The sequence below is a fragment of the Canis lupus genome, chromosome 24 (genome assembly GCF_011100685.1).
Source record: "Canis lupus familiaris isolate Mischka breed German Shepherd chromosome 24, alternate assembly UU_Cfam_GSD_1.0, whole genome shotgun sequence".
NCBI lineage: Eukaryota > Metazoa > Chordata > Mammalia > Carnivora > Canidae > Canis > Canis lupus.
Window position 1 is genome coordinate 24,042,123 of NC_049245.1, and position 24,129 is coordinate 24,066,251.

The 24,129-nt window shown below is 37.2% G+C and overlaps 1 protein-coding gene across 5 annotated transcripts in view; it reads left to right on the top strand.

Moving 5' to 3' along the window:
- ITCH (itchy E3 ubiquitin protein ligase) overlaps positions 1-24,129 on the top strand; it is a 152,444-nt gene that overhangs the window by 51,980 nt on the left and 76,335 nt on the right. For 4 of the 5 annotated variants that reach the window (XM_038572050.1, XM_038572048.1, XM_038572047.1 and 1 more), the window contains 3 exons: positions 11,326-11,467; positions 16,282-16,406; positions 17,434-17,571. In XM_038572050.1, coding sequence (XP_038427978.1) covers positions 11,326-11,467; positions 16,282-16,406; positions 17,434-17,571 — 405 coding nt within the window. The remainder of the gene's footprint in view (positions 1-11,325; positions 11,468-16,281; positions 16,407-17,433; positions 17,572-24,129) is intronic. The other variant, XM_038572051.1, reaches the window with a different exon arrangement.

A 24,129-nucleotide genomic window follows, 5' to 3' on the forward strand; every position in this document is an offset into this window, starting at 1 on the left:
AGTAATTAGCTTTTATTACACCTATCTTTTTTTTTTAAACTTTTTAAAAAGACTTTATTTATTTATTCATAGAGACAAAAGAGAGGGGGTGGGGCACAGACACAGGCAGAGAGAGAAGCAGGCACTATGCAGAGAGCCTAACATGGGACTCGATCCAGGGTCTCCAGGATCACGCCCTGGGCTGCAGGCGGCGCTAAACCACTGCGCCACCAGGGCTGCCCTATTACACTTGTCTTATATCTACATCTGGATTATGAGTATTAGGCCACAAAGTATTAGGCCCTCATATCCTTATTACTATCTTCCTCAAAAACCTAAAAGTGATTGAATTATATAAAAATAACACTTTTGTAAGGTGACAGCGTCTTAGAATTTATTTTTGGAGATTCCCTCACTATAGTCTCTTTCCTTAGCAATGTCTAATTCTCAGTGAAAGATATTAATATTTCTTTTTTTTTTTAATATTTCTTTGTTAAGCAAGATTCTGATTGTTTTTCCCTGCTCCTCAGCTTGAAGCTAGGCTGTGTAGCTGATTTATTTATTTATTTATTATTTTAAAAAAATTTTTTAAAATTTATTTATGATAGTCACACAGAGAGAGCGAGAGAGAGAGAGGCAGAGACATAGGCAGAGGGAGAAGCAGGCTCCATGCACCAGGAGCCCGACGTGGGATTCGATCCAGGGTCTCCAGGATCGAGCCCTGGGCCAAAGGCAGGTGCTAAACCGCTGCGCCACCCAGGGATCCCTGTGTAGCTGATTTATTATTTATTTTTTTTATTTTTTATTTTTCCTGTGTAGCTGATTTAAATTGAGCCAGCGTCTTATGACTTTTCTTTGGGGCAAGTTAATGTTAAAACCTTTGATTGGAGCGATCTTTTAAAAAAGAAAAACCTTTACCTTTTCAGGTTACATGAGTAAATGAACGTGTTTTTTATTTTTAAAAACTCAGTAAAATAATAAAGTAAGGGGTCCTATTTATCAGTTTAGTCCTCAGAGATATTGTTACTCCTTTAGGTTTTGGTTTATATTCCTTTAGACTTTTCTCTTTGCATGGTGTTACCATATTTGCTACCATTATTATCATAGTAAGAAAGTCATTTAATAAATTCCTGAAGGCACCTTAAGAAGATGTAATTCTTGCCATTTATAAGTTTTTAATCTTGGTTCTAAATTTTCTGAGAATGCACAAATATAAGGCAAAAACAATTTAATAAAAACAAACATGAAGAATGGATAAAAATGATATATTTGGCAAATATATCATTAGATATGAAACAAATGGAGAACATAAGATTATAAAGAGTGATATGCTAATTTAAATAGAATCAACTGCCCTTCATAATTCATTGTTTACTTCTTTGATTTTGGTGCTAAAAAGCTCAGAATTAAATGTTTTGCAAAAATCCCTTTAATGACATTGTATTTTTTATTCTATGTTAATGGATCAGTTATAGTATTGTTTTTTGAGTTTTTTGTTTTGTTTTGTTATTTTGGTAAGCTGCCTCAACATCTTTCTAGAATCAGAGGACATAAATATTCCAGTGTAAAAAATAAATGCCATGGTATATGATGATGGCAACAAGAGAGAATAACTTTGGTCAGGAAAGAGAGATCGGTATTTGACCAGAATTGCTGTGAAAGGGGATAGTGCTTGAAGCATTGCTACTATTTAAATGTAGGAAGTTATTTTTAAAAAATGTAGGGGAGTAGAAAGGATCTTTTTAGGAGAGAATATAAGCAGAAGGCACGAAGCAGGGAAATGCGCAAGTGTTTGCCAATGCCCCTAAAAGCTACTGCTGCAGAGTGGGGAGCCATGAGAATTTAATGGGAGTGGGTGATCTCCTTCAGGTGTGTGTCAAGGCTACAAAAAAAAAAAAAAAAATCATGGCTGGCAGAGATGGAAAGTAATCAGGGCTTTTAACAAAGAGAATCAATTGTATTTGTATTTTAGGAAGTTGGTGTGAAAGATTGATAGAATTGAGTGACAAAGTTAAAGATCCTACTCTGTGGTTTTGCTCTAATTTCGTGTCTTTTTTTTTTTTTTTTTAAGATTTTATTCATTCATGAGAGAGACACACACAGAGATAGAGAGAGAGAGAGGCAGAGACACAGGCAGAGGGAGAAGCAGGCTCCATGCAGAGAGCTCGATGTGGGACTTGATCCCGGGACTCCAGGATTACGTCCTGGGCCAAAGGCAGGCGCTAAAGTAGGCTCCACTCCGACTGTGGAGCCCAGTGCAGAGCATGAACTCATGACCCTGAGATCAAGACCTGAGTTGAGATCAAAAGTCTGATGCTTAACCAACTGAGCCACCTAGGCACCATGCCATGTCTTTTTCTTATCTTTTTTTAAAATCCAGTTATTTCAGCACCATTTATTGAATAGACTGCTTTTTTCCCACTGAGTATTCTTGGTTCTCTTGTCAAATATTAGTTGACTTCATATGTTTGTGTTTATTTCTCGGCTCTCAGTTCTGTTCCATTGGTCTATTTGTCAGTTTTTTTTTTTTTTATAAATTTTTATTTATTTATGATAGTCACACACAGAGAGAGAGAGAGGCAGAGACACAGGCAGAGGGAGAAGCAGGCTCCATGCACCAGGAGCCCGACGTGGGATTCGATCCCGGGTCTCCAGGATCGCGCCCTGGGCCAAAGGCAGGCGCCAAACCGCTGCGCCACCCAGGGATCCCCTTATTTGTCAGTTTTTATGTCAGTACCCTACTGTTTTGATTACTATAGTTTTATTTATTTATTTTTTAAAGATTTATTATTTACTGGAAAGAGAGAGTGTGCATGTGGGGGCAGGGAGGGACAGAAGGAGAGAGAAACTTAAGCAGACTCCGTGCTAAGTGCAGAGCCCAGTGTAGGACTCGATCTCCTGACCCTGAGATCATGACTGGAGCCAAAACCAAGAATAGGTTGCGTAACTGATTATGCCATCCAGGTGCCCCAATTACTGTAGTTTCATAGGATAACTTGAAATCAGGAAGTATAATGCCTCCTGCTTTGTTTTTTTCTCAGGATTTCTTTGGATATTCAGTTTTTTTTTTGTAGTTCCATATAAATTTTAGGTGTTTTGTCTACTTCAGTCGAAAATACCATTGGAGGGGCACCTGGGTGGTTCAGTGGTTGAATGTCTGCCTTCTCAGGCCATAATCCTGGGGTCCTGGGATTGAGTCCTGCATTAAGCTTCCCTGCAGGGAGTCTGCTTCTGCTCTGCCTATGTTCTGCCTCTCTCTCTGTCTCTCATGAATAAATAAATAAAATCTTTAAAAAGAAAAAACACCATGGGAATCTTGATAGTAGTGCACTGAATCAGCAGATGGCTTCTTACCCTCTTATCTATTTTCTTACTCCTTCCAAATTTCTTTCTTTTTTCAAATTAGTTTTTCGGTAGGCTCCATGCCCAATGTGGGGCTTGAACTCATGACCCTGACATCAAGAGTCACATGCTTTACCAACTGAGCCAACCAGGCAGGCGCTCTTATTTTCTTACTTCTTTTCTGACATACACGTGAACATACATACATTTGTTTATAATATATATATTGGCTAATTGGTCATCCTCACCTGCTTAAGTGAGGGCAAATAAGAAATTTATTTCAGAGAAACCGCACTTTTTTTGTAAGCTATGACAAAACAGAATTAAAAAATTCATAGTGCTGTTTGTTGATAAATGGATAAATTAATTTAGAACTTGGACATATGTTTTTTTAAAAATATTTTTATTTATTTATTCATAGAGAGACAGAGAGAGAGAGAGAGAGGCAGAGACACAGGCAGAGGGAGAAGCAGGCTCCATGCAGGGAACCTGACATGGGACTCCATCCCAGGTCTCCAGGGTCACACCCCAGGCTGCAGGCAGCGCTAAACCGCTGCACCACCGGGGCTGCCCTTGGACATATGTTTTAATTTCACTGAATTCTTTATATGAGTATCAAAGAAAAGCCTGCACCACCTTTCCTTTTTAAAATAAAAAAAAAAGATTTTATTTATTTGACAGAGCAAACAAGGGGAGCAGCAGCAAGGGAGAAGCAGGCTTCCTGCTGAGCAGGGGGTGGGGCTTGGAGTTTGGTGCCAGGACTCCCCTGGGGTCGTGACCTGAGCCACCCATGTGCCCCTGGTGTCACTTTTCCTTTTCAGCATTTACATGAATAAAAAAAAGTGTAGTACTGGTGCATTAGTAACACATTTTTTGTTTTAAAGATTTATATATATGAGAGAGTGACAGGGAGCCTGGCAAAGGGAGATGGAGAGAGAGATAATCTCAAGCAGATGCTCTGCCGAGCTCAGAGCCTGATCCCAGGACCCTGAGATCATTACCTGAGCCGAAATCAAGAGTTGGAAGCTTAGCGGAGACACCCAGGGACCTTGCATTAGTAACTCCTCCTATAACTTTAATCTAATTTATGGAAATAACCCGAGTAACCATCTAACTGAATCTTTTTTTAAAGATGTTGTTTGTTTATTCATGAGAGGCAGAGAGAGAGAGGCAGAGACATAGGCAGAGGGAGAAGCAGGCTCCTCACAGGGAGCCCGATGCAGGACTCAATCCCAGAACCCCGGGATCACACCCTGAACCAAAGACAGATGCTCAATTGCTGAGCCACCCAGGCATCCCTAGCTGTTTGAATTTGAGTTGCCTAAGAAAAATTGTCTTTTGTGCTACTCTCACATGGATCTAGGTAATTCATTGAGGTAGTTGCTTTGGGAACTTCTGTTAGCTTAAATGATCAGTTCACATTTTAATTGAACATTATTATTGAATGTCTCTGTATTGGGCAATAGCTTTCCTGTGTAGTTTATAAAATAGATGTAAAAATTATAGCAGAAAATAATAAATACTCTCAAATGCTTTGACTAGTGTGCCATTAAAGCTTCTACAGTTAAACTTTTAGGGAGGACATCTAATCCCCGAGCCCCAGTTTTAGTCAAGAAATCTATATGACTCCCATCTTCAGGAGAGTTAATGACCCTGGATTTTAGTCTTGGTTCTGATAATTTAATAGTTCTATAACTTTGTGCTTGTCACTAATATCTTTGAGCCTGTTTCCTTAGCTGTGAACTAAGGATGTTAACATCTTTGTTATTTGGTTTTTGGGAGACAGTGTATATGAGTTGGAAAACTCCAAAATACTGTAGAAGTATAGATTAATTCGCTTTCCCCTAATTCCTTATTTCTTTCTCCTTCTAGGATTATTCATGTCTAATTTAATATCTTAACAGCAGTCTAAGCTTTAAGCCTTTCATAAAGTTGTTTGGTTATTTTACATTATTTTTATCATTCTAATTTTTAAAAAATATTTTTTATTCATTTGAGAGAGAGTGCAGGCGAGAGCATGAGCTGGTGGAAGGATCAGAGGGAAAGGGAAAAGCAGACTCCCTACTGATCAGGGAGTCTGACTCAGGGCCACCCAAGACTCTGGGATCATGACCTTAACTGAGACATCCTGGCACCCCTCATTCTAACTTTCTTAATATTAAAAAAAAAATAGTCAGAATTAATTTTCTGAATAATTAGGTAAAGAATAATTTTCTTTACCTCTTTGTCCTTCATCCTTCACATCCCTGTCCATCACAGATTATACTGATTTTTACAGTTGGATTTTTTTTGGTTATCTACTCTTTTCTCTAATCCTATGACTTGGTCCCTTACCTTAGACACAAATGTCTGTCTTTAGCCATTTCCTGTTTAGTTATGCTTTACACATAACCTCAGCTATTATTCTGAATTCATCTGTTTTTTTTTTTTTTTATTTGATGCTTGTATTATACTATGTGGGCAAAATAAGTAACTTTGGTATTTCCTAGAACTTTCTTAGCCTCAAACTTTACTTAGAACTGATCATTTGAATTGGAAAAACCATCTTGATTTTATTATTAATTGGAATCAAATAACACTACACTTTCCAAAATTTACTAGAAGTTTGTAATCTCTGATTGCTTGGGTACTAGGAAGGCCCTTTTTACTTAAAATTTAAACTTCAGAGTTTATATGAAATTCTGTCTAGCTAACACATAGTTTTGCCATAGAGGCCTCTTGTGGCCTTTTATGACTGACCACAAAGTTAGCCCTTGCCTAACTGGTTTTATTTCCTATTAGCTCATACTGCACCCTACTTGTTTTTCCTTGTTCACTGTTGCCTCTCAGTTCCCAGAATAGGTTGGAATAAACTAAGGACTCATTTTAATTTCTTTAGATCTAAATTGTTGGGGCTCTTGGGTGGCACAGTTGGTTAAGCTCCAGCTCTTGGTTTCAGCTCAGGTCATGATCTCGAGCCCTGTGTCAGACTCCATGCTCAGTGGAGAGTCTGCTGGGGATTCTCTCTCCCTCTCCCTCTACCTCCCACCCCAAATAAATAAGTAAATCTTAAAAAAAATAATAAATTGTCCAAGTTTTTTGTACTGGAGAGTTAGGATGAAGAACCAAAGTCAGGTCAAAGCATTGATCTTCAGAAAGGATCAGAAGAACATGAATAAATTTTAAATTTTGTAAAGAAGTTTTTTATTTATTTAAGTAATCTCTATACCTCATGTGCAGCTCGAACTCACAACCCCAACATCAAGAGTTGCATATTCTTCTGACTGAAGCCCCAGGAGAACATTAATATATACCGCAAAACTATATGCAATAGATACTGTATGTGTATGTAACAATAAAGCAGGGAAACTTTTGTACCATGACAAATCATTTGGTTCTACAGATAGGTTAAATATCTCTCACATTTAACTTACTAAATGCTATAGGAATTATAAAGACTGTCTCTATCCTTGTCATACAGGGATTATAGGGTGAGTTAAAGTAAAAAACAGTAAATTTACTGAAAACTAAGGATGAAAAAACTGTAGAAACCATATGTAAATATGAAAATGCAGTTGAAACATAGAGGCAGGAGGGCAGCCCCGGTGGCGCAGCGGTTTAGCGCTGCCTGCAGCCCAGGGTGTGATCCTAGAGACCTGGGATCGAGTCCCACGTCAGGCTCCCTGCATGAAGCCTGCTTCTCCCTCTGCCTGTGTCTCTGCCTCTCTCTCTGTGTCTCTCATGAATAAATAAGTAAAATCTAAAAAAACAAAACAAAACAAACAAAACATAGAGGCAGGAACAATTTAACTTCTTAGGTTTAAGAAGCATTGGATCAAAGAAAAGGGGTCATTTATTTCTCAAGAAGTAGGATTTTATTGGGTAAAATGGAAGAAGGATCATTGTGAGTAGATCATCCAGAGTAGCACATGAAAGTGCACAGCCCCTGTTAGGGATAGCAAATAGCTAAGGGTGGTTAGAATACCAGGGGACTGGATGGGATTTGGTATAGGAGGGGGCTGAAAAGGTATGTAACAATGTAAAATGCCCCAGAGTTTAAATTTCATTTTGCAGGCATTAGAGAAGTGCTTGAAAAATGTTGACACCACATCTGTTTTAGGAAGATAATTCTAGAAGTTGTGAGGGGTTGCGGATGTGAGGTTAAAAACAAAGAATTATCAGAGACCTTTGCAATAGCCCAGATAACAGATAATACTGACATTTTTTGATTCCCTGCCTTACAGTTTACTGTTTATATTCTTCTAATTTACTATAGGAATTTAAATTTCAGGAAGTAGTAAACAATCTATTTTCTAATATTAGGGCTATAACCAAAATTTTATGCAATCTAAACTGAGATTTGGTAGGGCACCTGGGTGGCTGAATGGTTGAGCATCTGCCTTTGGCTCCGGATGTTATCCCCGGGTCTTGGGATCGAGTCCTGCATCAGGCTCCCTGCGAGGAGCCTGCTTCTCCCTCTGTCTATGTCTCTGCCTTTCTCTGTCTCTCATGAATAAATAAATAAACAAACAGATTTGAGCACTTAATTTCTCTTGTTCAGTCTTTACAAGTGACCCTTCAGCAAACTTTTAAGTTCTGTTGAGTTTGTCTTTTTATGTGTAAAAATTAAGATGATAATACCTATCTCACAGAATTGTCTTGAGTATTGAGATGACAATGTGTAAATGCCAGATACCGAGCAAACACTAACAGTTGGTGTTAGTTTCTTTTACCCCTTTTATTTTCCTATTTGAAGTTTCCTAAATTGGTTTCTAACAGGGTTGGGTAGGATTATTTGGCCAAATAACTTTCAAAATTTTGAATCCTAAAATACCACTGAGGGCAGATCATTTTCTTCCTGTGATGCCTAAACTGCTTTGTTCTAGATTTAGTGAGTATTCAGAGGGTCATTAGAGCCCCTGAAATACACTGGTGGGCTTTGCATAATTGTTCAGGTTGTTTCACCTTTTCTCAGACCAGAAATTTTTTTTTTTTAATTTTTATTTATTCATGATAGGCACACAGTGAGAGAGAGAGAGAGGCAGAGACACAGGCAGAGGGAGAAGCAGGCTCCATGCACCGGAAGCCTGATGTGGGATTCGATCCCACATCTCCAGGATCGCGCCCTGGGCCAAAGGCGCGCCAAACCGCTGCGCCACCCAGGGATTCCTCAGACCAGAAATGTATTAAAAATAAGGGTTTTATATTTTTTCTATGGCAATCCTGTGATTGAATTTTGCTCTGTATTAAGATATTAGAACTTTATGGTATGTATTAATCAGATATGTCTGGTCCCCATTTGAATATTTTCTGTTCTGAAAAAGACTTATTAGTGTTTATGCTTAGATGTCTCAAATTTTATACATTCAGTATAATACTCTTGATTTCTTCTTGCCCATGCCACCCCCTCAAATTTGTTTCCCATATCTTTTTCATCTTTTTAGATGACACTATCTTCTATCCAGTTACTCATGCTTGGAACTTGAGAATTATCCTTGCTGCTTCTTTTCCCCAACTTCTTCGTGTAATCTAATCCTATTGGTTCTCCTTAGAAAATAATCCTCTCCATATCCATGTTCACTACCCTGTCCAAACCACTGTCGTCTCTTGAGTAGATGACTACAGTAGTCTTTTTAACTCCTACTTTTGTTTCCCTTTCAAATTATTTTTCCCAAAGCAGTTTCAGAATGATCTTTTAGTATTAATCTGATCATTACTGTATTCTCAGTGCCCTAAATAATACCTGATATATGTATGTAGTAGGCGCTCAGTAAATTTGTTTTTTTTTTTTTTTTTTTTTTTTTTTTTTTTTTTTTTTTTCAGTAAATTTGTTGAAGAACACTCTTTTACTTAAAATTCCTTGGTGGCTCCTTACTGCCTATTTCAATAATATCTCTTGCAGCTCTTCTTTTTCTTTCATTGACAGATACTCTTTGACACTGCATATTGATTTCAAATCTGACTGAACTTTATTATACCAAGTGTTTCAAAATAATGATGAAGTTCCAATTTGTAGAATATGCATGTATTGATGGAGTAGTAACCCTGTAATTGGCTTCATACTACAAAAAAAAAAAATGCATATAAGTACCAAAGGACAGAAATATGTGATATTTTGAAGTCAAGAGATTCACGGCTGCTACCTGGGACTGGACCTGCTAGGATGCCTAGACTGTCTGTGCTTTGGACTATATTTGAGCTCCTTGGGTAGCTGTTATACAGACTCCTCTAGCAACTCTAAGGGCCCCTTAACCTTGATGGGCACTGGCATTCTCTGTGGTTTGCTACTGGAATAGATACCCAGGTGGTAGAATATTTCCATGACTGTGGTCATCTCATTTATAGGGGAGCAATGAGTTCTCACTTGTGGGAAGTATGAGATGCTCTGCTAAATTCGAATCTACTTGTTACACCTTCCAAAGGGCTTGCATAAGGTTATTTTTTGGCAAAGGTAACTTACAGGTGAAGATGTCAGTTATCTTAAGATGCACTTTGTAAAAAGTTCTTGTTAATATGAGATATATGAGGTGCTAAAAATAATCCTACTTTATAACTCTTTTCCTCTGATGGCTTTCCAGCATGCTTAGAATAAAATCAAAGTTGCTTATCTGGGCTTACAAAGCTAAATGAGATCTCACCTCATTTACAGTACTTCCCTGTTGCAGCTATATTTTCCTCAGATATGCCAGCTTTTTTGCTTCTCTCTGCATTGCTCTCTTCTCACTTCAATCTTCTCCTGGTTGCTCCTTGTTATTTAGAAGTTTGCTTAAAAGTGCTTCCTCAGGGGCACCTGGATGGTTCATTGGTTGAGCAGCTGCCTTTGGCTCAGGGCATGATCCTGGGTCCTGGGATTGAGTCCCGCATTGGGCTCCCCATGGGGAACCTGCTTCTCCCTCTGCCTGTGTCTCTGTCTCTCTCTCCGTATCTCTCATGAATGAATAAATAAAATCTTGAATAAAAGGTTTTAAAAGTACTTTCTCAGAGGCCTTTTTTACTACCAAATCATATTCTGCCTTATTAGCCTGTTTTTCAGCACAAGGACTTTAGGATATTATCTCCCTGAGAACCAGTCTTTTCTATACTGTAAACTATTTTATTTACAGTTTATTTTTTAAGTTTTATTCTTTTAAAAAGATTTTATTTATTCATGAGAGAGAGAGAGAGAGAGGTAGAGACACAGGCAGAGGGAGAAGCAGGCTCCATGCAGGGAGCCCGACGTGGGACTTGATCCCGAACTCCAGGATCACGCCCTGGGCCAAAGGCAGGTGCTTAACTGCTGAGCCACCAGGGATTCCCAACAGTTTATTTTTTTAAAGGTTTTATTTATTCATGAGAGACACAGAGAGAGGCAGAGACACAGGCAGAGGGAGAAGCAGGCTCCATGCGGGAAGCCCAATGCAGGGCTTGATACCGGGACTCCGGATCATGCCCTGAACCGAAGGCAAACGCTTAACCGCTGAGCCACCCAGGCATCCCTCTGTTTACAGTTTATTTTTTTATTTTAATTTATTTTTTAAAGATTTTATTTATTTATTCATGAGAGACAGAGAGAGAGAGGCAGAGACACAGGCAGAGGGAGAAGCAGGCTCCATGCACGGAGCCCGACGTGGGACTCGATCCCCGGTCTCCAGGATCAGGCCCTGGGCTGAAGGCAGGCGCTAAACCGCTGAGCCATCCGGGCTGCCCTGTTTACAGTTTAGAGCAATATCTGATACATCGTAGGCATTCAGATACTTGTTGATGTGCTTTATGATTGACATTAGAGTTCTGAGACTATTTGATACTGATGTTGGGGGTCTATTAATAGTAATTTGGGTGGATGATACGGAGGAATTACTGTGTTTATTTACTAGGATGGGAGGAAATAGAAAGGTCATGAGTGAATAAAATTAGTAAATATTTTTAAAGGAAAACTGCCCCTCTAAGTGAAAGTAATACTGTTCTGTGTAACCTTTATGAAATTAAATTGATTTGAAGGATGAACATCTTGAATATTTAAATATTTTTACCTTTTCTTTTGCCTAGTCATTTCAGCAAAACTTAAAGAAAATAAAAAGAATTGGTTTGGACCAAGCCCTTATGTGGAAGTCACAGTAGATGGACAGTCAAAGAAGACAGAAAAATGCAACAATACGAACAGTCCCAAATGGAAGCAACCCCTTACAGTGTAGGTTTGAATATATTTTCTATAGTATATTTAGTTTAGTAGGTGAATAGAAATGAAGCTTTGAAAATTTTTCACTTGTTTTCTTTGCTCCTCCTCCTCTTTCATGTGTTTTTTTTTTTCTACCCCTATTCTAGGACTCCTTTCTTTAGTCCCCTTTTTGTTTCTCTTTAAATACTTGTTTTTCTTTTTCTTTTTTTTTTTGAAGATTTATTTATTTATGATAGACACACACACACACACACACACACACACACACACACACACAGAGGCAGAGACACAGGCAGAGGGAGAAGCAGGCTCCATGCTGGGAGCCTGATGTGGGACTCGATCCCGGGACTCCAGGATCGCGCCCTGGGCCAAAGGCAGGCACCAAACCGCTGAGCCACCCAGAGATCCTGATACTTGTTTTTCCAGTCTCTCCTTTATCTTCTCTAGTTTAGTTGATGATGGTATCATTATTGCTACTGAACAGTATCTGGAGAGCCCATTGTCATGGGCCTAGAAAGAGTCTTAGCAGCTATTTCCTTAAATTAGCATTTAAGTACAGAGCTATGAGTAGCTCACTTTATTTATTTATTTTTTAAAAAGATTTTATTCATTCATTCATTCATTCATTCATCCATTCATGAGAGACACAGAGAGAGAGGCAGAGACACAGGCAGAGGGAGAAGCAGGCTCCATCCAGGGAGCCCGACGCAGGAATTGATCCCGGTCTCCATGATCACGCCCCGGGCTGAAGGCAGCGCCAAACCGCTGAGCACCCCCTGTGCTGCCCTCACTTAATTTTTTTAGTTTAATTTTTAAAAATAGTTTTGTTTTTGTGTTTTTAATTCCAATGCCCACATAGAACCTACACAAAGGCTTTTATTCCTTTTAAAAAACAGACACTTTATTCTATAACTCTGTTTTTATACTGTACATAGCATGGTTATCTCTGCATATATATAGATCTAACATACCTCATGTAGTTGCATAATATTCCTTAATAAGAATGAGTTATCATTTATTTTACTAGTTCCCCGATCACTTGGTTTCTAACGTTGTGTTATTATACATCATTGCAGTATACATCCACATGCCTGTGTCAGTATGTTGGTGTTTTTATCTGTAGAATGAATTCATAGAAGTAGCAGATAGCTCAGTTTTTAACACTTACTGACAAAGCCCCACATATTCATACTGAACACTCACTGAAGAGAATTATAGATTAATTTTAACATTTTTACTAAAATGGAAGAAAACATGATTTATCAACAAGTGGATTTCATTTTCTTTTTAAGATTTTTTTTTTATTTATTCATGAGAGACACGGAGAGATAGAGAAGCAGAGACATAGAGGGAGAAGCAGGCTTCATGCAGAGAGCCCCGTGTGGGACTTGATCCTAGGATCCCAGGATCACGCCCTGAACTGAAGGCAGACGCTCAACTGCTGAGCCTCCCAGGCATCCCAACAAGTGGATTTCAAAACAATATAACATATTTAATGAAGGGACCAACTATATTAAAATGTAGTTCAAAATATAACTGGTTGTTACCATATAAAATACACAGGGATTATTTTTATTACCTAACATTTGGAATTCTTGCATTTTTTTTCCTTAGAGAAATAAACCAGTGACTAAAGAAAAGTTTTATTTATAAATGAGATGAGATATTTGAAACTATATTCTTTTCACACAGTACATGCATATGTGTATAGTTACTTATTCCTAATGAATGACAAAATAATCTGGATATACCTAAATTGTTCTTTAACATGAATTTTGGATTTCTAGGGTATCTTGATGTACTTGATGATGATTTTGAGCAAATGAGTAAAAATAAGTATCATTCTAATGTTTTTCATCTGTATTTATTTCAACAAAGTTTCTTACAGTATTTTTTGTGATCTGTTAGAGATTGTATCTAAATTTCAAATTATATGAATAAAATTTTTTTTGAAAAGCAAATGAAGTCTATAAAAGTTCATGACCTCCATAATGACTAGAGATGTTCAGCAGAATTGACTGAGTATTAATACTGAGTATTGACTGAATATTCATCTAGTTTCTCCCAGCTGCTAGCTCTGTTCACTAGATGTATACTTTGAGGCTCTTAAGCTGATAATGATATGAACTCCTTAGCTATTTATAAAGAAACAAAGAGAAAGAAAGAAAGATAAATTGAAAGGTTTTTATTCATCCATTCATGAGAGATGCAAAGACATAGGCACAGGGAGAAGCAGGCTCCCTCTGGGTAGCCCAACGTGGTACTCGATCCGGGACTCTGGGAGCACACCTTGAGTCAAAGGCAGATGCTCAACCCTGAGCCAGCCTGGTGTCCCTGATTCCTTAGTGATTTAAAAGTCAAGAAAAAAGAAACTCTCTTTGTCGTCTCTTATGATAGTGCTGTTGTTGAGCCCAGATGTTTGGGGGAATACATAGCTCAAGTTTTGAATTTTTAAAAAAGATTTTATTTATTTATTCACGAGAGACAGAGAGAGAAACAGACAGACAGAGGGAGAAGCAGGCTCCTTATGGGAGCCTGATGCAGGACTCGATCCCTGGATCTGGGATCACGCCCTGAACTGAAGGCAGATGCTCAACTGCTGAGCCACCCAGCCGTCCCAAGTTCTGAATTTTTAAGTTGCAACAGATTGGTCTGCAATTTTAACATGACTTCCATTGCAGACATTTTCTCTAGAATTGAAATAATTCAGAAAAGATTATCTTTGACAGTATGCTTTATCCTCTCTCAAAGTAAAAGTAATAATTTCTTTTATTCTGTCCCCATTATGATTTCTCAAATGAGTAATAGAAAAAGAAATGTTTTCTTGATATGTACAGTATGTTCTCCTGAACATAACATCTCAGAATTTTTTTTAAATTTTTTTTAAAATTTATTTATGATAGTCACAGAGAGAGAGAGAGAGAGGCAGAGACATAGGCAGAGGGAGAAGCAGGCTCCATGCACCGGGAGCCCGACGTGGGATTCTATCCCGGGTCTCCAGGATCGCGCCCTGGGCCAAAGGCAGGCGCTAAACCGCTGCGCCACCCAGGGATCCCAACATCTCAGAATTTTTTTTTTTTTAAATCTTTTTTATTTTATTTATTTATGATAGTCACATAGAGAGAGAGAGAGAGAGGCAGAGACATAGGCAGAGGGAGAAGCAGGCTCCATGCACCGGGAGCCTGACGTGGGATTCGATCCCGGGTCTCCAGGATCGCGCCCTGGGCCAAAGGCAGGCGCCAAACCGCTGCGCCACCCAGGGATCCCAACATCTCAGAATTTTAAAGAGAAAGAATACCTTGTCCTTCCCCACCCCTCGGAAGAAGAGGCAGTGTTAAGATAAAATTTTTTTAGTTTGTTTAAACTTAAAATGATGGTAGAAATGTGATGATGAGAGGAATAGGCATAGGTAGACTTCTGAGAAAGAGTTTATTCCCCAAATTTGATCACCTTTTAGAACGAGATATAGAGAAATTCAAGTTTTTCTAGAATTTTTCTTTATAGCATTGAGTGGTACTATGGCAGAAAATATAGTATTCCTATTTTTCTAATTGATGTCTCTGAAATACTTTGTATACAGTTTATTGCAAATTCAAATTTCCCAAAATTTGTTTTGGAAATTATCATTACAGATAGTTTTTTGTTGTTGTTTGGTTTTTGTTTTTTTTGTTTTAGAGAGGGAGAGAAAATTGGGGGAGAGAGGGGCAAGAGAGAGAGGGAGAAAGAGAATCTTGACACGAGTGTGGAGCCTAACATGTGGCTCAGTGTCATAACCCTGAGATCATGACCTGAGCTGATGAAATCAAGAATGGGAACACTTAAACAACTGAGTCACCCAGGTGCTTTTATTTTTTTATTTGTTTTTAGATTTTATTTATACATGACAGACACAGAGAGGCAGAGACAGAAGTAGAGAGAAGCAGGCTCCATGCAGGGAGCCCCATGTGGGACTCGATCCTGGGTCTCCAGGATCAGGCCCTGGGCTGAAGGTGGCGCCAAACCACTGAGCCACCCAGGCGCTTTTAGATAGTATTCTTTATTGGCATTTGGCAAGGTCTGAGTGAGTCTGTATTTGACAATTATTGCGGACGCTTTACTTCTAGCAGTGTGAAACTTAGGGTATCTAATACAATCCTCAAATCATATAGCTGATTGCGATGCTGGGCCATTTCCTTAACTTCTTTGAATAGCAGTTTCTGTATCTGAGGATGGGAGTGGTAATTTCCATTTCTTAGGGTTGCTGTGAAAATGAAATCATATAACCTTAGGCTCACCATACTACCTGACCTAAAGTAAGGATTTAATTTATAAATTAACTTTTTTATATTACTAAAGTAAAACTAGATTTCTAACAGTTTGTAGCACGATTAGCAGTTCTACTCTTATTGATGATACATGCATGAAGTTGCCCTTGTAGTTCAAATACAAATGAAAATGACCATGCGATTGTGTAGCATTTAGATTTTTTTTTTTAAGATTTTATTTATTTATTCACAAGAGACACACACAGAGAGAGGCAGAGACATAGGCAGAGGGAGGAGAAGTAGGCTCCATGCAGGAAGCCCGATATTGGGACTGGATCCTGGGATTCCAGGATCACCCCCTGAGCTGAAGGCAGAACTCAACCACTGAGCCACCCAGGCATCCTGCATTTAGGTATTTTCCATAAGATTATAGAAAATGGGCAATATTGGTTGTAGAGTAAACTGTAAGGGCTACAGTTAAAAGATTTTAGTCATTAAAATTTAATTGTAATTTACTTAAGATTCCATTGTGGTATTTTAATGAAAATAATACGTATTTTTTTTACCTTTCTTCACTTTTAGTATCGTCACCCCTGTGAGTAAATTACATTTTCGTGTGTGGAGTCACCAGACACTGAAATCTGATGTTTTGTTGGGAACTGCTGCATTAGATATCTTTGAAACCTTAAAGTCAAACAACATGAAACGTATGTATGTAAAAGTAAAGAAATTGCGCTAGGCTGTTTGTTTTTCTGTATGAAATTCATGTGTAAAAGATGCAGAATGACTGTTCACTATTTGTTTTTGAGTTTATTTGGTTATAATATTAACGAGAAAAATCTTGAACTATTTATTTAAAGCATTCTGAGTAATCTTGGTTTAGCAAATTCATTTTTGACCCAATATTTTAAATAAATTTAGTAAATAGATACTTATTAGAATACTATATACTTAATTTTAGAAAACTAAAAAATATAGAGCAGAGGTGAAGGGAAAATTAATCTCATTTCAGAGACAAATGTGGTTAATATTTTGGCAGATTTTCTTCTCAAATGCTTATTTTTAAAATTTCCTAATTTTAAAAGGCTGTGGTTTTATTTGTGTGTATATATAAAATATAGAAAAACTTGATACATGCTTGTTTTGATTAGTATAATCATGATTTTAAAACAGGTATTTTCCCACCTGTTGACTCTCTCAAACATATTTCTTAATTTTTTTAAAACATATTTCTTAAATCTCATTTAAGAGATATAATCCTTTCTTTCTTTCTTTTTTTTCTTTTTTTTTTTTTTTTTTAAAGTAGGTTCCACACCACTGTGGAAACCATCATGACCCTGAGCTTAAGACCTGAGCTGAGATCAAGAGTTGGACACTTAACCGACTGAACAACTCAGGCACCCCAAGATATGATTCATTCTTAAGTTATATGTTTTTATGCAATAAAATTCAGGCATATATTGCTAAATAATCCTGCTGGCTTATTTTATGCAAGGATGGGATGAATATAACAAATGAGATGGTTGAGCTGTTTAGTATTTTACATTACAGATATTAAGCATTAGCAAATTTTGATCTATTTTTAAATGTTTTGTGTCAAAAGGCCTGAAACCTCAGTGAAGTATACTAAAAACAATTTATAAACACAAAAATGTTAAGTTTTCCGACATTATTTTTAACAGTAAAGATGACTTAAAAGTGACCATTTTGTTCTGGAATTATATTCTCTTACAGTTGAGGAAGTAGTTGTGACTTTACAGCTTGTAGGTGACAAAGAGCCAACAGAGACAATAGGAGACTTGTCTGTCTGTCTTGATGGGCTGCAGTTAGAGTCTGAAGTTGTTACCAATGGTGAAACTACATGTTCAGAAAGTAAGTAATTACTTTTTCTATAGGCTCTTTAATGATTCTTACAGTAGCCACCATAGAATGCTGTATGTAACTATTGCTATTCTTTTCCACCTTAAAGAAATTATTTCCATTTTAAAAAGAGACATTAATTTTTAAAAAACTTTTAGTGCATTGTTTATGTGAATAAAACATTTTTCTATAGGTTGAAAAGCTAGCCCATGAAAATTGAATCACCGTTAACTGTGTAATGAATTGATTTATAAAGTATTTATTTTGTAGGCTAATGATGACAGTTAATATTACTTCTGATGCCACACCCTTCCAGTGCCAGTGGCAGACACAGTTTGCCTGTAGCAGTATCTGGTTTAGTTTAAATTTGGCTTGAAATCCTTCTTAGTACTTTGTTGTTGTTTTTTTTTTTTTTTTTTTAATTTTTATTTATTTATGATAGTCACAGAGAGAGAGAGAGAGAGAGAGAGGCAGAGACACAGGCAGAGGGAGAAGCAGGCTCCATGCACCGGGAGCCCGATGTGGGATTCGATCCCAGGTCTCCAGGATCGCACCCTAGGCCGAAGGCAGGCGCCAAACCGCTGCGCCACCTAGGGATCCCACTTTGTTGTTTTTTTAAAATTTATTTTAATTTTTAAATTTTTTCCTTCTTAGTACTTTGTAATCCTGCTTAATACTGTACCAGACTGCCAATACAGGCTGAAGTCCATTTGCCATTCCTTTGCCATTTCTGTAGGCTACATTTACGAAGGTGTCTTGGTGTTACAATAATGACAAAATCAATCATTATATGTATGCCAATATATCTTACAATTTATGATTGGTTTTTGCTAAAGGGAATAACAAATATGAACTGTAATTGAAAGAAGTTTGGCACGTGAATTAGTGCCTAGGTAGCTAGTATGCTTAAAACTTCTTAGTGGATTCCTTTTAGATAATTCCATTACTTACTAATGTGCTAAGTGTATTTTCACTTTGAAATGTAGATTTTAGAGGCCTCAAGACAGCAGATTAATGGTTTCCTTGATTAGTCTGACAAAGTTCTTTTTGTGTACTTAGAAATTATATTATGAAACATTTTGCACTTGTCAAGTGCTGTTATTTTTCTGTTTCTGCTTTGGAAGACTTTCTACTTTTAACTTAATACCTTTTTAATTTCTTTTTAAGATTTTATTTTTATTTATTTATTCATGAGAGAGACACAGAGAGAAGCAGGCAGAGACATACGCAGAGGGAGAAGCAGGCTCCACGCAGGGAGCCTGATGTGGGACTCGATCCCGGGACCATGGGATCACGTCCTGAGCTGAAGGCAGATGCTCAACTCCTGAGCCACCCAGGCATCCCAACTTAATACCTTTTTTTAATAGCAGACCTTCAAGATGGTCCCGGTGGTATTTTTTAGATTGGTTCTTTGAGGTTAATGGAGGTGGAGAGAAATTTCTGAAATGGTTATACTATACTGCTTCAGAGTTGACAAGTTCATTTTCATTGACTACCATTCACAGGAACTCTAAATAGTCAAAGTTTTTATACATTATAATTCTGAAAGATAATATACAAGTTAAATTTTATTGTTAAATTGCTTTTAACTCACTATTTATAGCTTCCCAGGTTTTTTTTAATCCCCTACAAGTTGAAATTATTACTAATACAGAATGTTTAATAATTAACAAAGCATATCAGTCTTCTGTTTCAGAGTAAAATCTTAGCTGCATATTCATGTTTATGACTTTATCGCCCACAAAAGTGAACATTTGTATGTCACCAATTTTTTACTCAGATAGGAAAATAATTGATAGAATTTAACCTGATAATTTGAAGTAAAGAGAGATTTTCAGTTGGAAAGTCACAATGGATTTTAAGATTGGAGTTGCCAAATAGCTGCCATTTTTTGGATGCTTGCCATGTGCCAACCACTATGTTGATGTGTTTACATATACACTCATTTAACCATCATAACTTTTTTTTTCCCTAAGATTTTATTTATTTATTCATGAGTGACACACAGAGAGAGGCAGAGACATAGTTAGAGGGAGAAGTAGGCTCCCTAACAGAGAGCCTGATGTGGAACGCAGTCCCAGGACCCCAGAATCACGACCTGAGCCAAAGGCTGATGCTCAACCACTGAGCCACCCAGGCACCCCAATCATCATAGCTTTGTAAGGCCTAACCTGTGTTTTGCATATAAGGAAAATGAGGTTCTGATGATTTAAATAGTAAGCCCAATATCACACCAACTAGTATGATGCGGAGTCATGACTAAAACACAGATATCCGTTGATGTTTCCTATTCTTCCTAATGCATTATTGGTTTCACATGAGAAAATCTAGAAACTTTGAATCAAATGATGAGTCGTAAGCAATCAAAATCAAATTCAGTTCATAAGCATGTTTGTTGGGAACTATACTTTTATTGTTCTTTGGTTCCACCTCTGTAACTTTAACTACAAGCTAGAAATAAAAATTAGAGTTTAGCGCTAAAATAGAATTTCTAGCACCTGCAATTGTTTGGTAAGAACTGGGGGGATGAGGGAGATTGCTTTTGTATTCTAATAATTTTCTACTGTTAAAAGATTTTTTTTATTTTTATTTTTATTTTTATTTTTTTAAAAAGATTTTTAGATTATCTTTTTTTCCCCTGAGAATGTTAGTTGTTTTTTTTTTTTTTAATGTTTTTTTAAAGAAAGATTTTATTTTAAGTAATCTCTGCACCCAGAATGGGGCTTGAACTTACAACCCTGAGAACAAGAGTCTTATGCTTTACTGACTGAGCCAGCCAGGAGCCCTAGTTAGAAGTTTTTTTGTGGAAGATCACATAAAATGGTTCTTAGAAGAATTTGTTCTTATAGATGTAAATTCTTTCGGTTAATTTTTAAATAATATTATAAAAAGAAATCACTGTCTGAATTTTAGTATCAAAAGTCACCAAATAAGGACACGTAGGTGGCTCAGTGGTTGAGCATCTGTCTTTGGCTCAGATTGTGATCCTGGGGTCCTGGGATCGAGTCCCGCATCAGGCTCCCTGCATGGAGCCTTCTCCCTCTGCCTATGTCTCAGCCTCATTCTGTGTGTCTCTCATGAATAAATAAATAAAATCTTAAAAAAAAAAAGTCACCAAATAATAACTTGCTATGTATTTAGATTATTTAGATATGCTGTGAAGGCTGGTTTTCCTGGTAAGACAGTATTATCTTTTTGGGTACTTAGAAATTTTTGGTTCATTTCTTTTCTGGATAAATATTTTTTTTCTTTTTTAAATTTCAGATTTTTAGAAAGATTTTTTTTTTTTTTTTTTTAATTTGGCAGGGAAGGGGCAGAGGGAGAGAAAGTCTCAAGCAGACTCTGCACCAATCTCGGAGCCCCATCTCATGACCCTGAGATCACAACCTAAGCCAAAACCAAGAGTTGGATGCTTAACCAGCTATGCTACCTAGGCACCCTTGGTGGATAAATTTTCTAAAAATGGCAGTTATATAAGTAAACATTTTTCAAGTGAAGTAAAATTTACCCAGCATGTTTGTTTTTTCTTCCCACTTATCTTCAAGCTTCATTTGAAAATTATAGAGCTTTATATCCCCACCCTACCTTCCCAACCCCACCTCTGGCTTGGAGAACAAGTTTAATATGTAAATAAGTTTTAGTTGTAGTTGTCATATTTTATTTGATATTTTTTCTTATTTCTCTGGTTTAGAAAATAACTTCATAGTTTGCTCTGGTGTTTTCCTCTACCCAAGTGCAGTTAATAGGCTTTTATGAACCTCTGGAAGAATCCTTTATTTAGTTAGACTTAATTGTTTTAGCACTCAGATCTAAATTAACTTAAATTGAGTGTAGGCAGTTGCTCATATCTGCGGGAACTGCCCATTCATCTATTTTTACCTCTTAGGCTGCTGGTGGTGGTGGATTATTAGTTTAACACCTGTCTTCCCACATACACCACTGAAAAGTTTTACTGTCAAAGACATTATTTTTCCTAAAGACAAATAAAAATCTGTTTTACTTAAATTCATGATTATAAAATAGAAACATACTCTTGTAAGATTTTTATCTTTACTGTGTATACTCTTGGTGTATTTAAAGTTATTTTAGGGATGGCTTTTGGCACATTTCATTTGGTTTCATTCCATTTTGACTTTATCTCACTTTCTTGCATTAGATTCTCAGTTTTGTGGGTTTTTAAAATTTTAATGTAAATAGCTATTTTTATATCAATATATCTTCTATGTTTTTTACCAGTATAATAAATGCTAACAAACTAGCTTAAATTGTTTTGCTTTACTATTTGAAATTACTAGATCTCAGTGGGGTTTGGGTACCTGCTAAGTATTTCATGGAGAGAAACTTATTTGACTTATCTTTGAGTGCTTTTCTATGTATGCTCAGAAAGTTTACTTTCCTCAAAAAGCCAAGAAAACTTTCCACTAGTTTAACTTTAAAATCCAAGTATTGAGGGAAGCCTGGGTGGCTCAGTGGTTTAGCGCCACCTTCAGCCCAGGGCGTGATCCCGGAGACCTGGGATCAAGTTTCGCATCAGGCTCCCTGCATGGAGCCTGCTTCTGTCTCTGCCTGTTCTCTGCCTCTCTCTCTCTCTCTCTCTCTCTCTCTCTCTCTCTCTCTCTCTCTCTCATGAATAAATAAATAAATTTGTAAAAAAAAAAAAATCCAAATATTGAATCAGCAGAAGAGGATAATAAAGAGATAAATCTTACTCTCCTCCCAGTCTCCCCCGTGAGTGTCTCATTAGATGAACCCAGTGCAAGCCAGAGCCAAAGAAGCCAATTAGTGGTTAATATATTCCTTGCAGGTTTCCCTCTGTGGGGCACAGAGCAGGAAGAGAAGGCTGGAGAGTGATGTCCACTGCTCTCCTCTCTTCCCTTTTTTTTTTCTTCTGTAAAAGCATACAGCCAGAGTAGTTTTGTGAAAACACGAGACAGACCTTGTCAGATGCCTGCTCCAAGCTCCTAGTGATTTTCTGTAGCACCTTAAGAGCCTACAAGGCCTGTGTGGCCCCATCTCCAAAACTCTTCTACTTTGATGGCCTCATCTCTTCTAATTCTTTCATGCAGTTTTTTTGAGTGACATTACTCTCCTTGTGGTTCTTGAACACTCCAGGAACATGGCTGCTTTAAGACCATTACAGTTTCCTTCTGTCAGCTTGAGCTCCCTCCCTTCTTTCAGTATTCCCTGTGATTCACTTTAGGATTTACTTAGACATTACCCTCTCTGCGAAGTCTTTTCTGGCCATCTGTCTAATGTTTCGGCAGCCTTCTCATCAAGTCCTGATTCAGTTTTCTTCATAGAAAATTTCTATTTTACATCCTATTTCTGTCTTCTATTATATTTTACATTATATATAATATTAATATATTTAGTTTAATGTGAGCTCCATGAGGATAGGGATTGTTTTTATTTCCCTGTGTTTAGATCAGGACTGACACAAATAGATGCTTAATAAATATTTAAAATAAATAAAGCTAAAAAAGATGTCATTCTTCTTTTCCTATAATAAAATATTTGGAACCCTGAAAAACAAAAAAGTCCAAGTATTAAGGCTATAATATGGTCATTGTTGGATTAGAGTAAGATTTTGCTGTATTTTTTGTCCATTTTTATAATTTACAAAGCACTTTTTATAATCTCATATTACATTATTATATAAAACATATCATATATAACATATTCTTATATTTAATATATGTAATATATAAACCAGAATAATAGAATTATTCATGCATGAACTACCACACAGCTTAGAAATTAGCACATTAACAATATCATTGCACCTATGTATTTTCCTCCATATAGCATTCGTTATCTTTCCCTTACAGATAATCACTACGCGAATTTTGAATTTATTATTTCCTTGCTTTAAGTTTTCTTAAGGATTTATTATTATTATTATTATTATTAAATAGTTTATTTATTCCAGAGAGAGAGAGAGGCAGAGACACAGGCAGAGGGAGAAGCAGGCTCCATGCAGGGAGCCCGACGTGGGACTTGATCCCAGGTTTCCAGGATCAGGCCCTGGGCTGAAGGCGGCACTAAACTGCTGAGCCACCAGGGCTGCCCTTAAAAGATTGATTGATTGATTGATTGATTCATTCATTCTTGAGAGACAGAGAGAAAGGCAGCGACACAGGCAGAGAAGCAGGCTCCATGCAGGGAGCCTGATGTGGGACTCAGTCCCGGGACCCCAGGATCACACCCTGAGCCAATGGCAGGCACTAAACCGCTGAGCCACAGAGGGATCCCCAAGATTTATTATTTTTAAGTAATCTCTACACCCATGTGAGGCTCAGACTTACAACCCTGAGATCAGGAGTCGAATGTTCTACCAACTGAGCCAGCCAGGTATCCCTAAAAAAATTATTTTTAATAAATATGCATATCCCTAAACAGTGTATTACTTGTCCTTTTTCTTGAGCTCTATGAATATAGATTTTGCCTTTTAAGATTTATCCATATTACTATATCTGTAACTTATTTCCATTGCTGTATGACAATCTGTTAAGGGAATATACCATAGTTTATCCATTTTTACGTCAAAAGACACTTGGTTTCTTTCCAGTT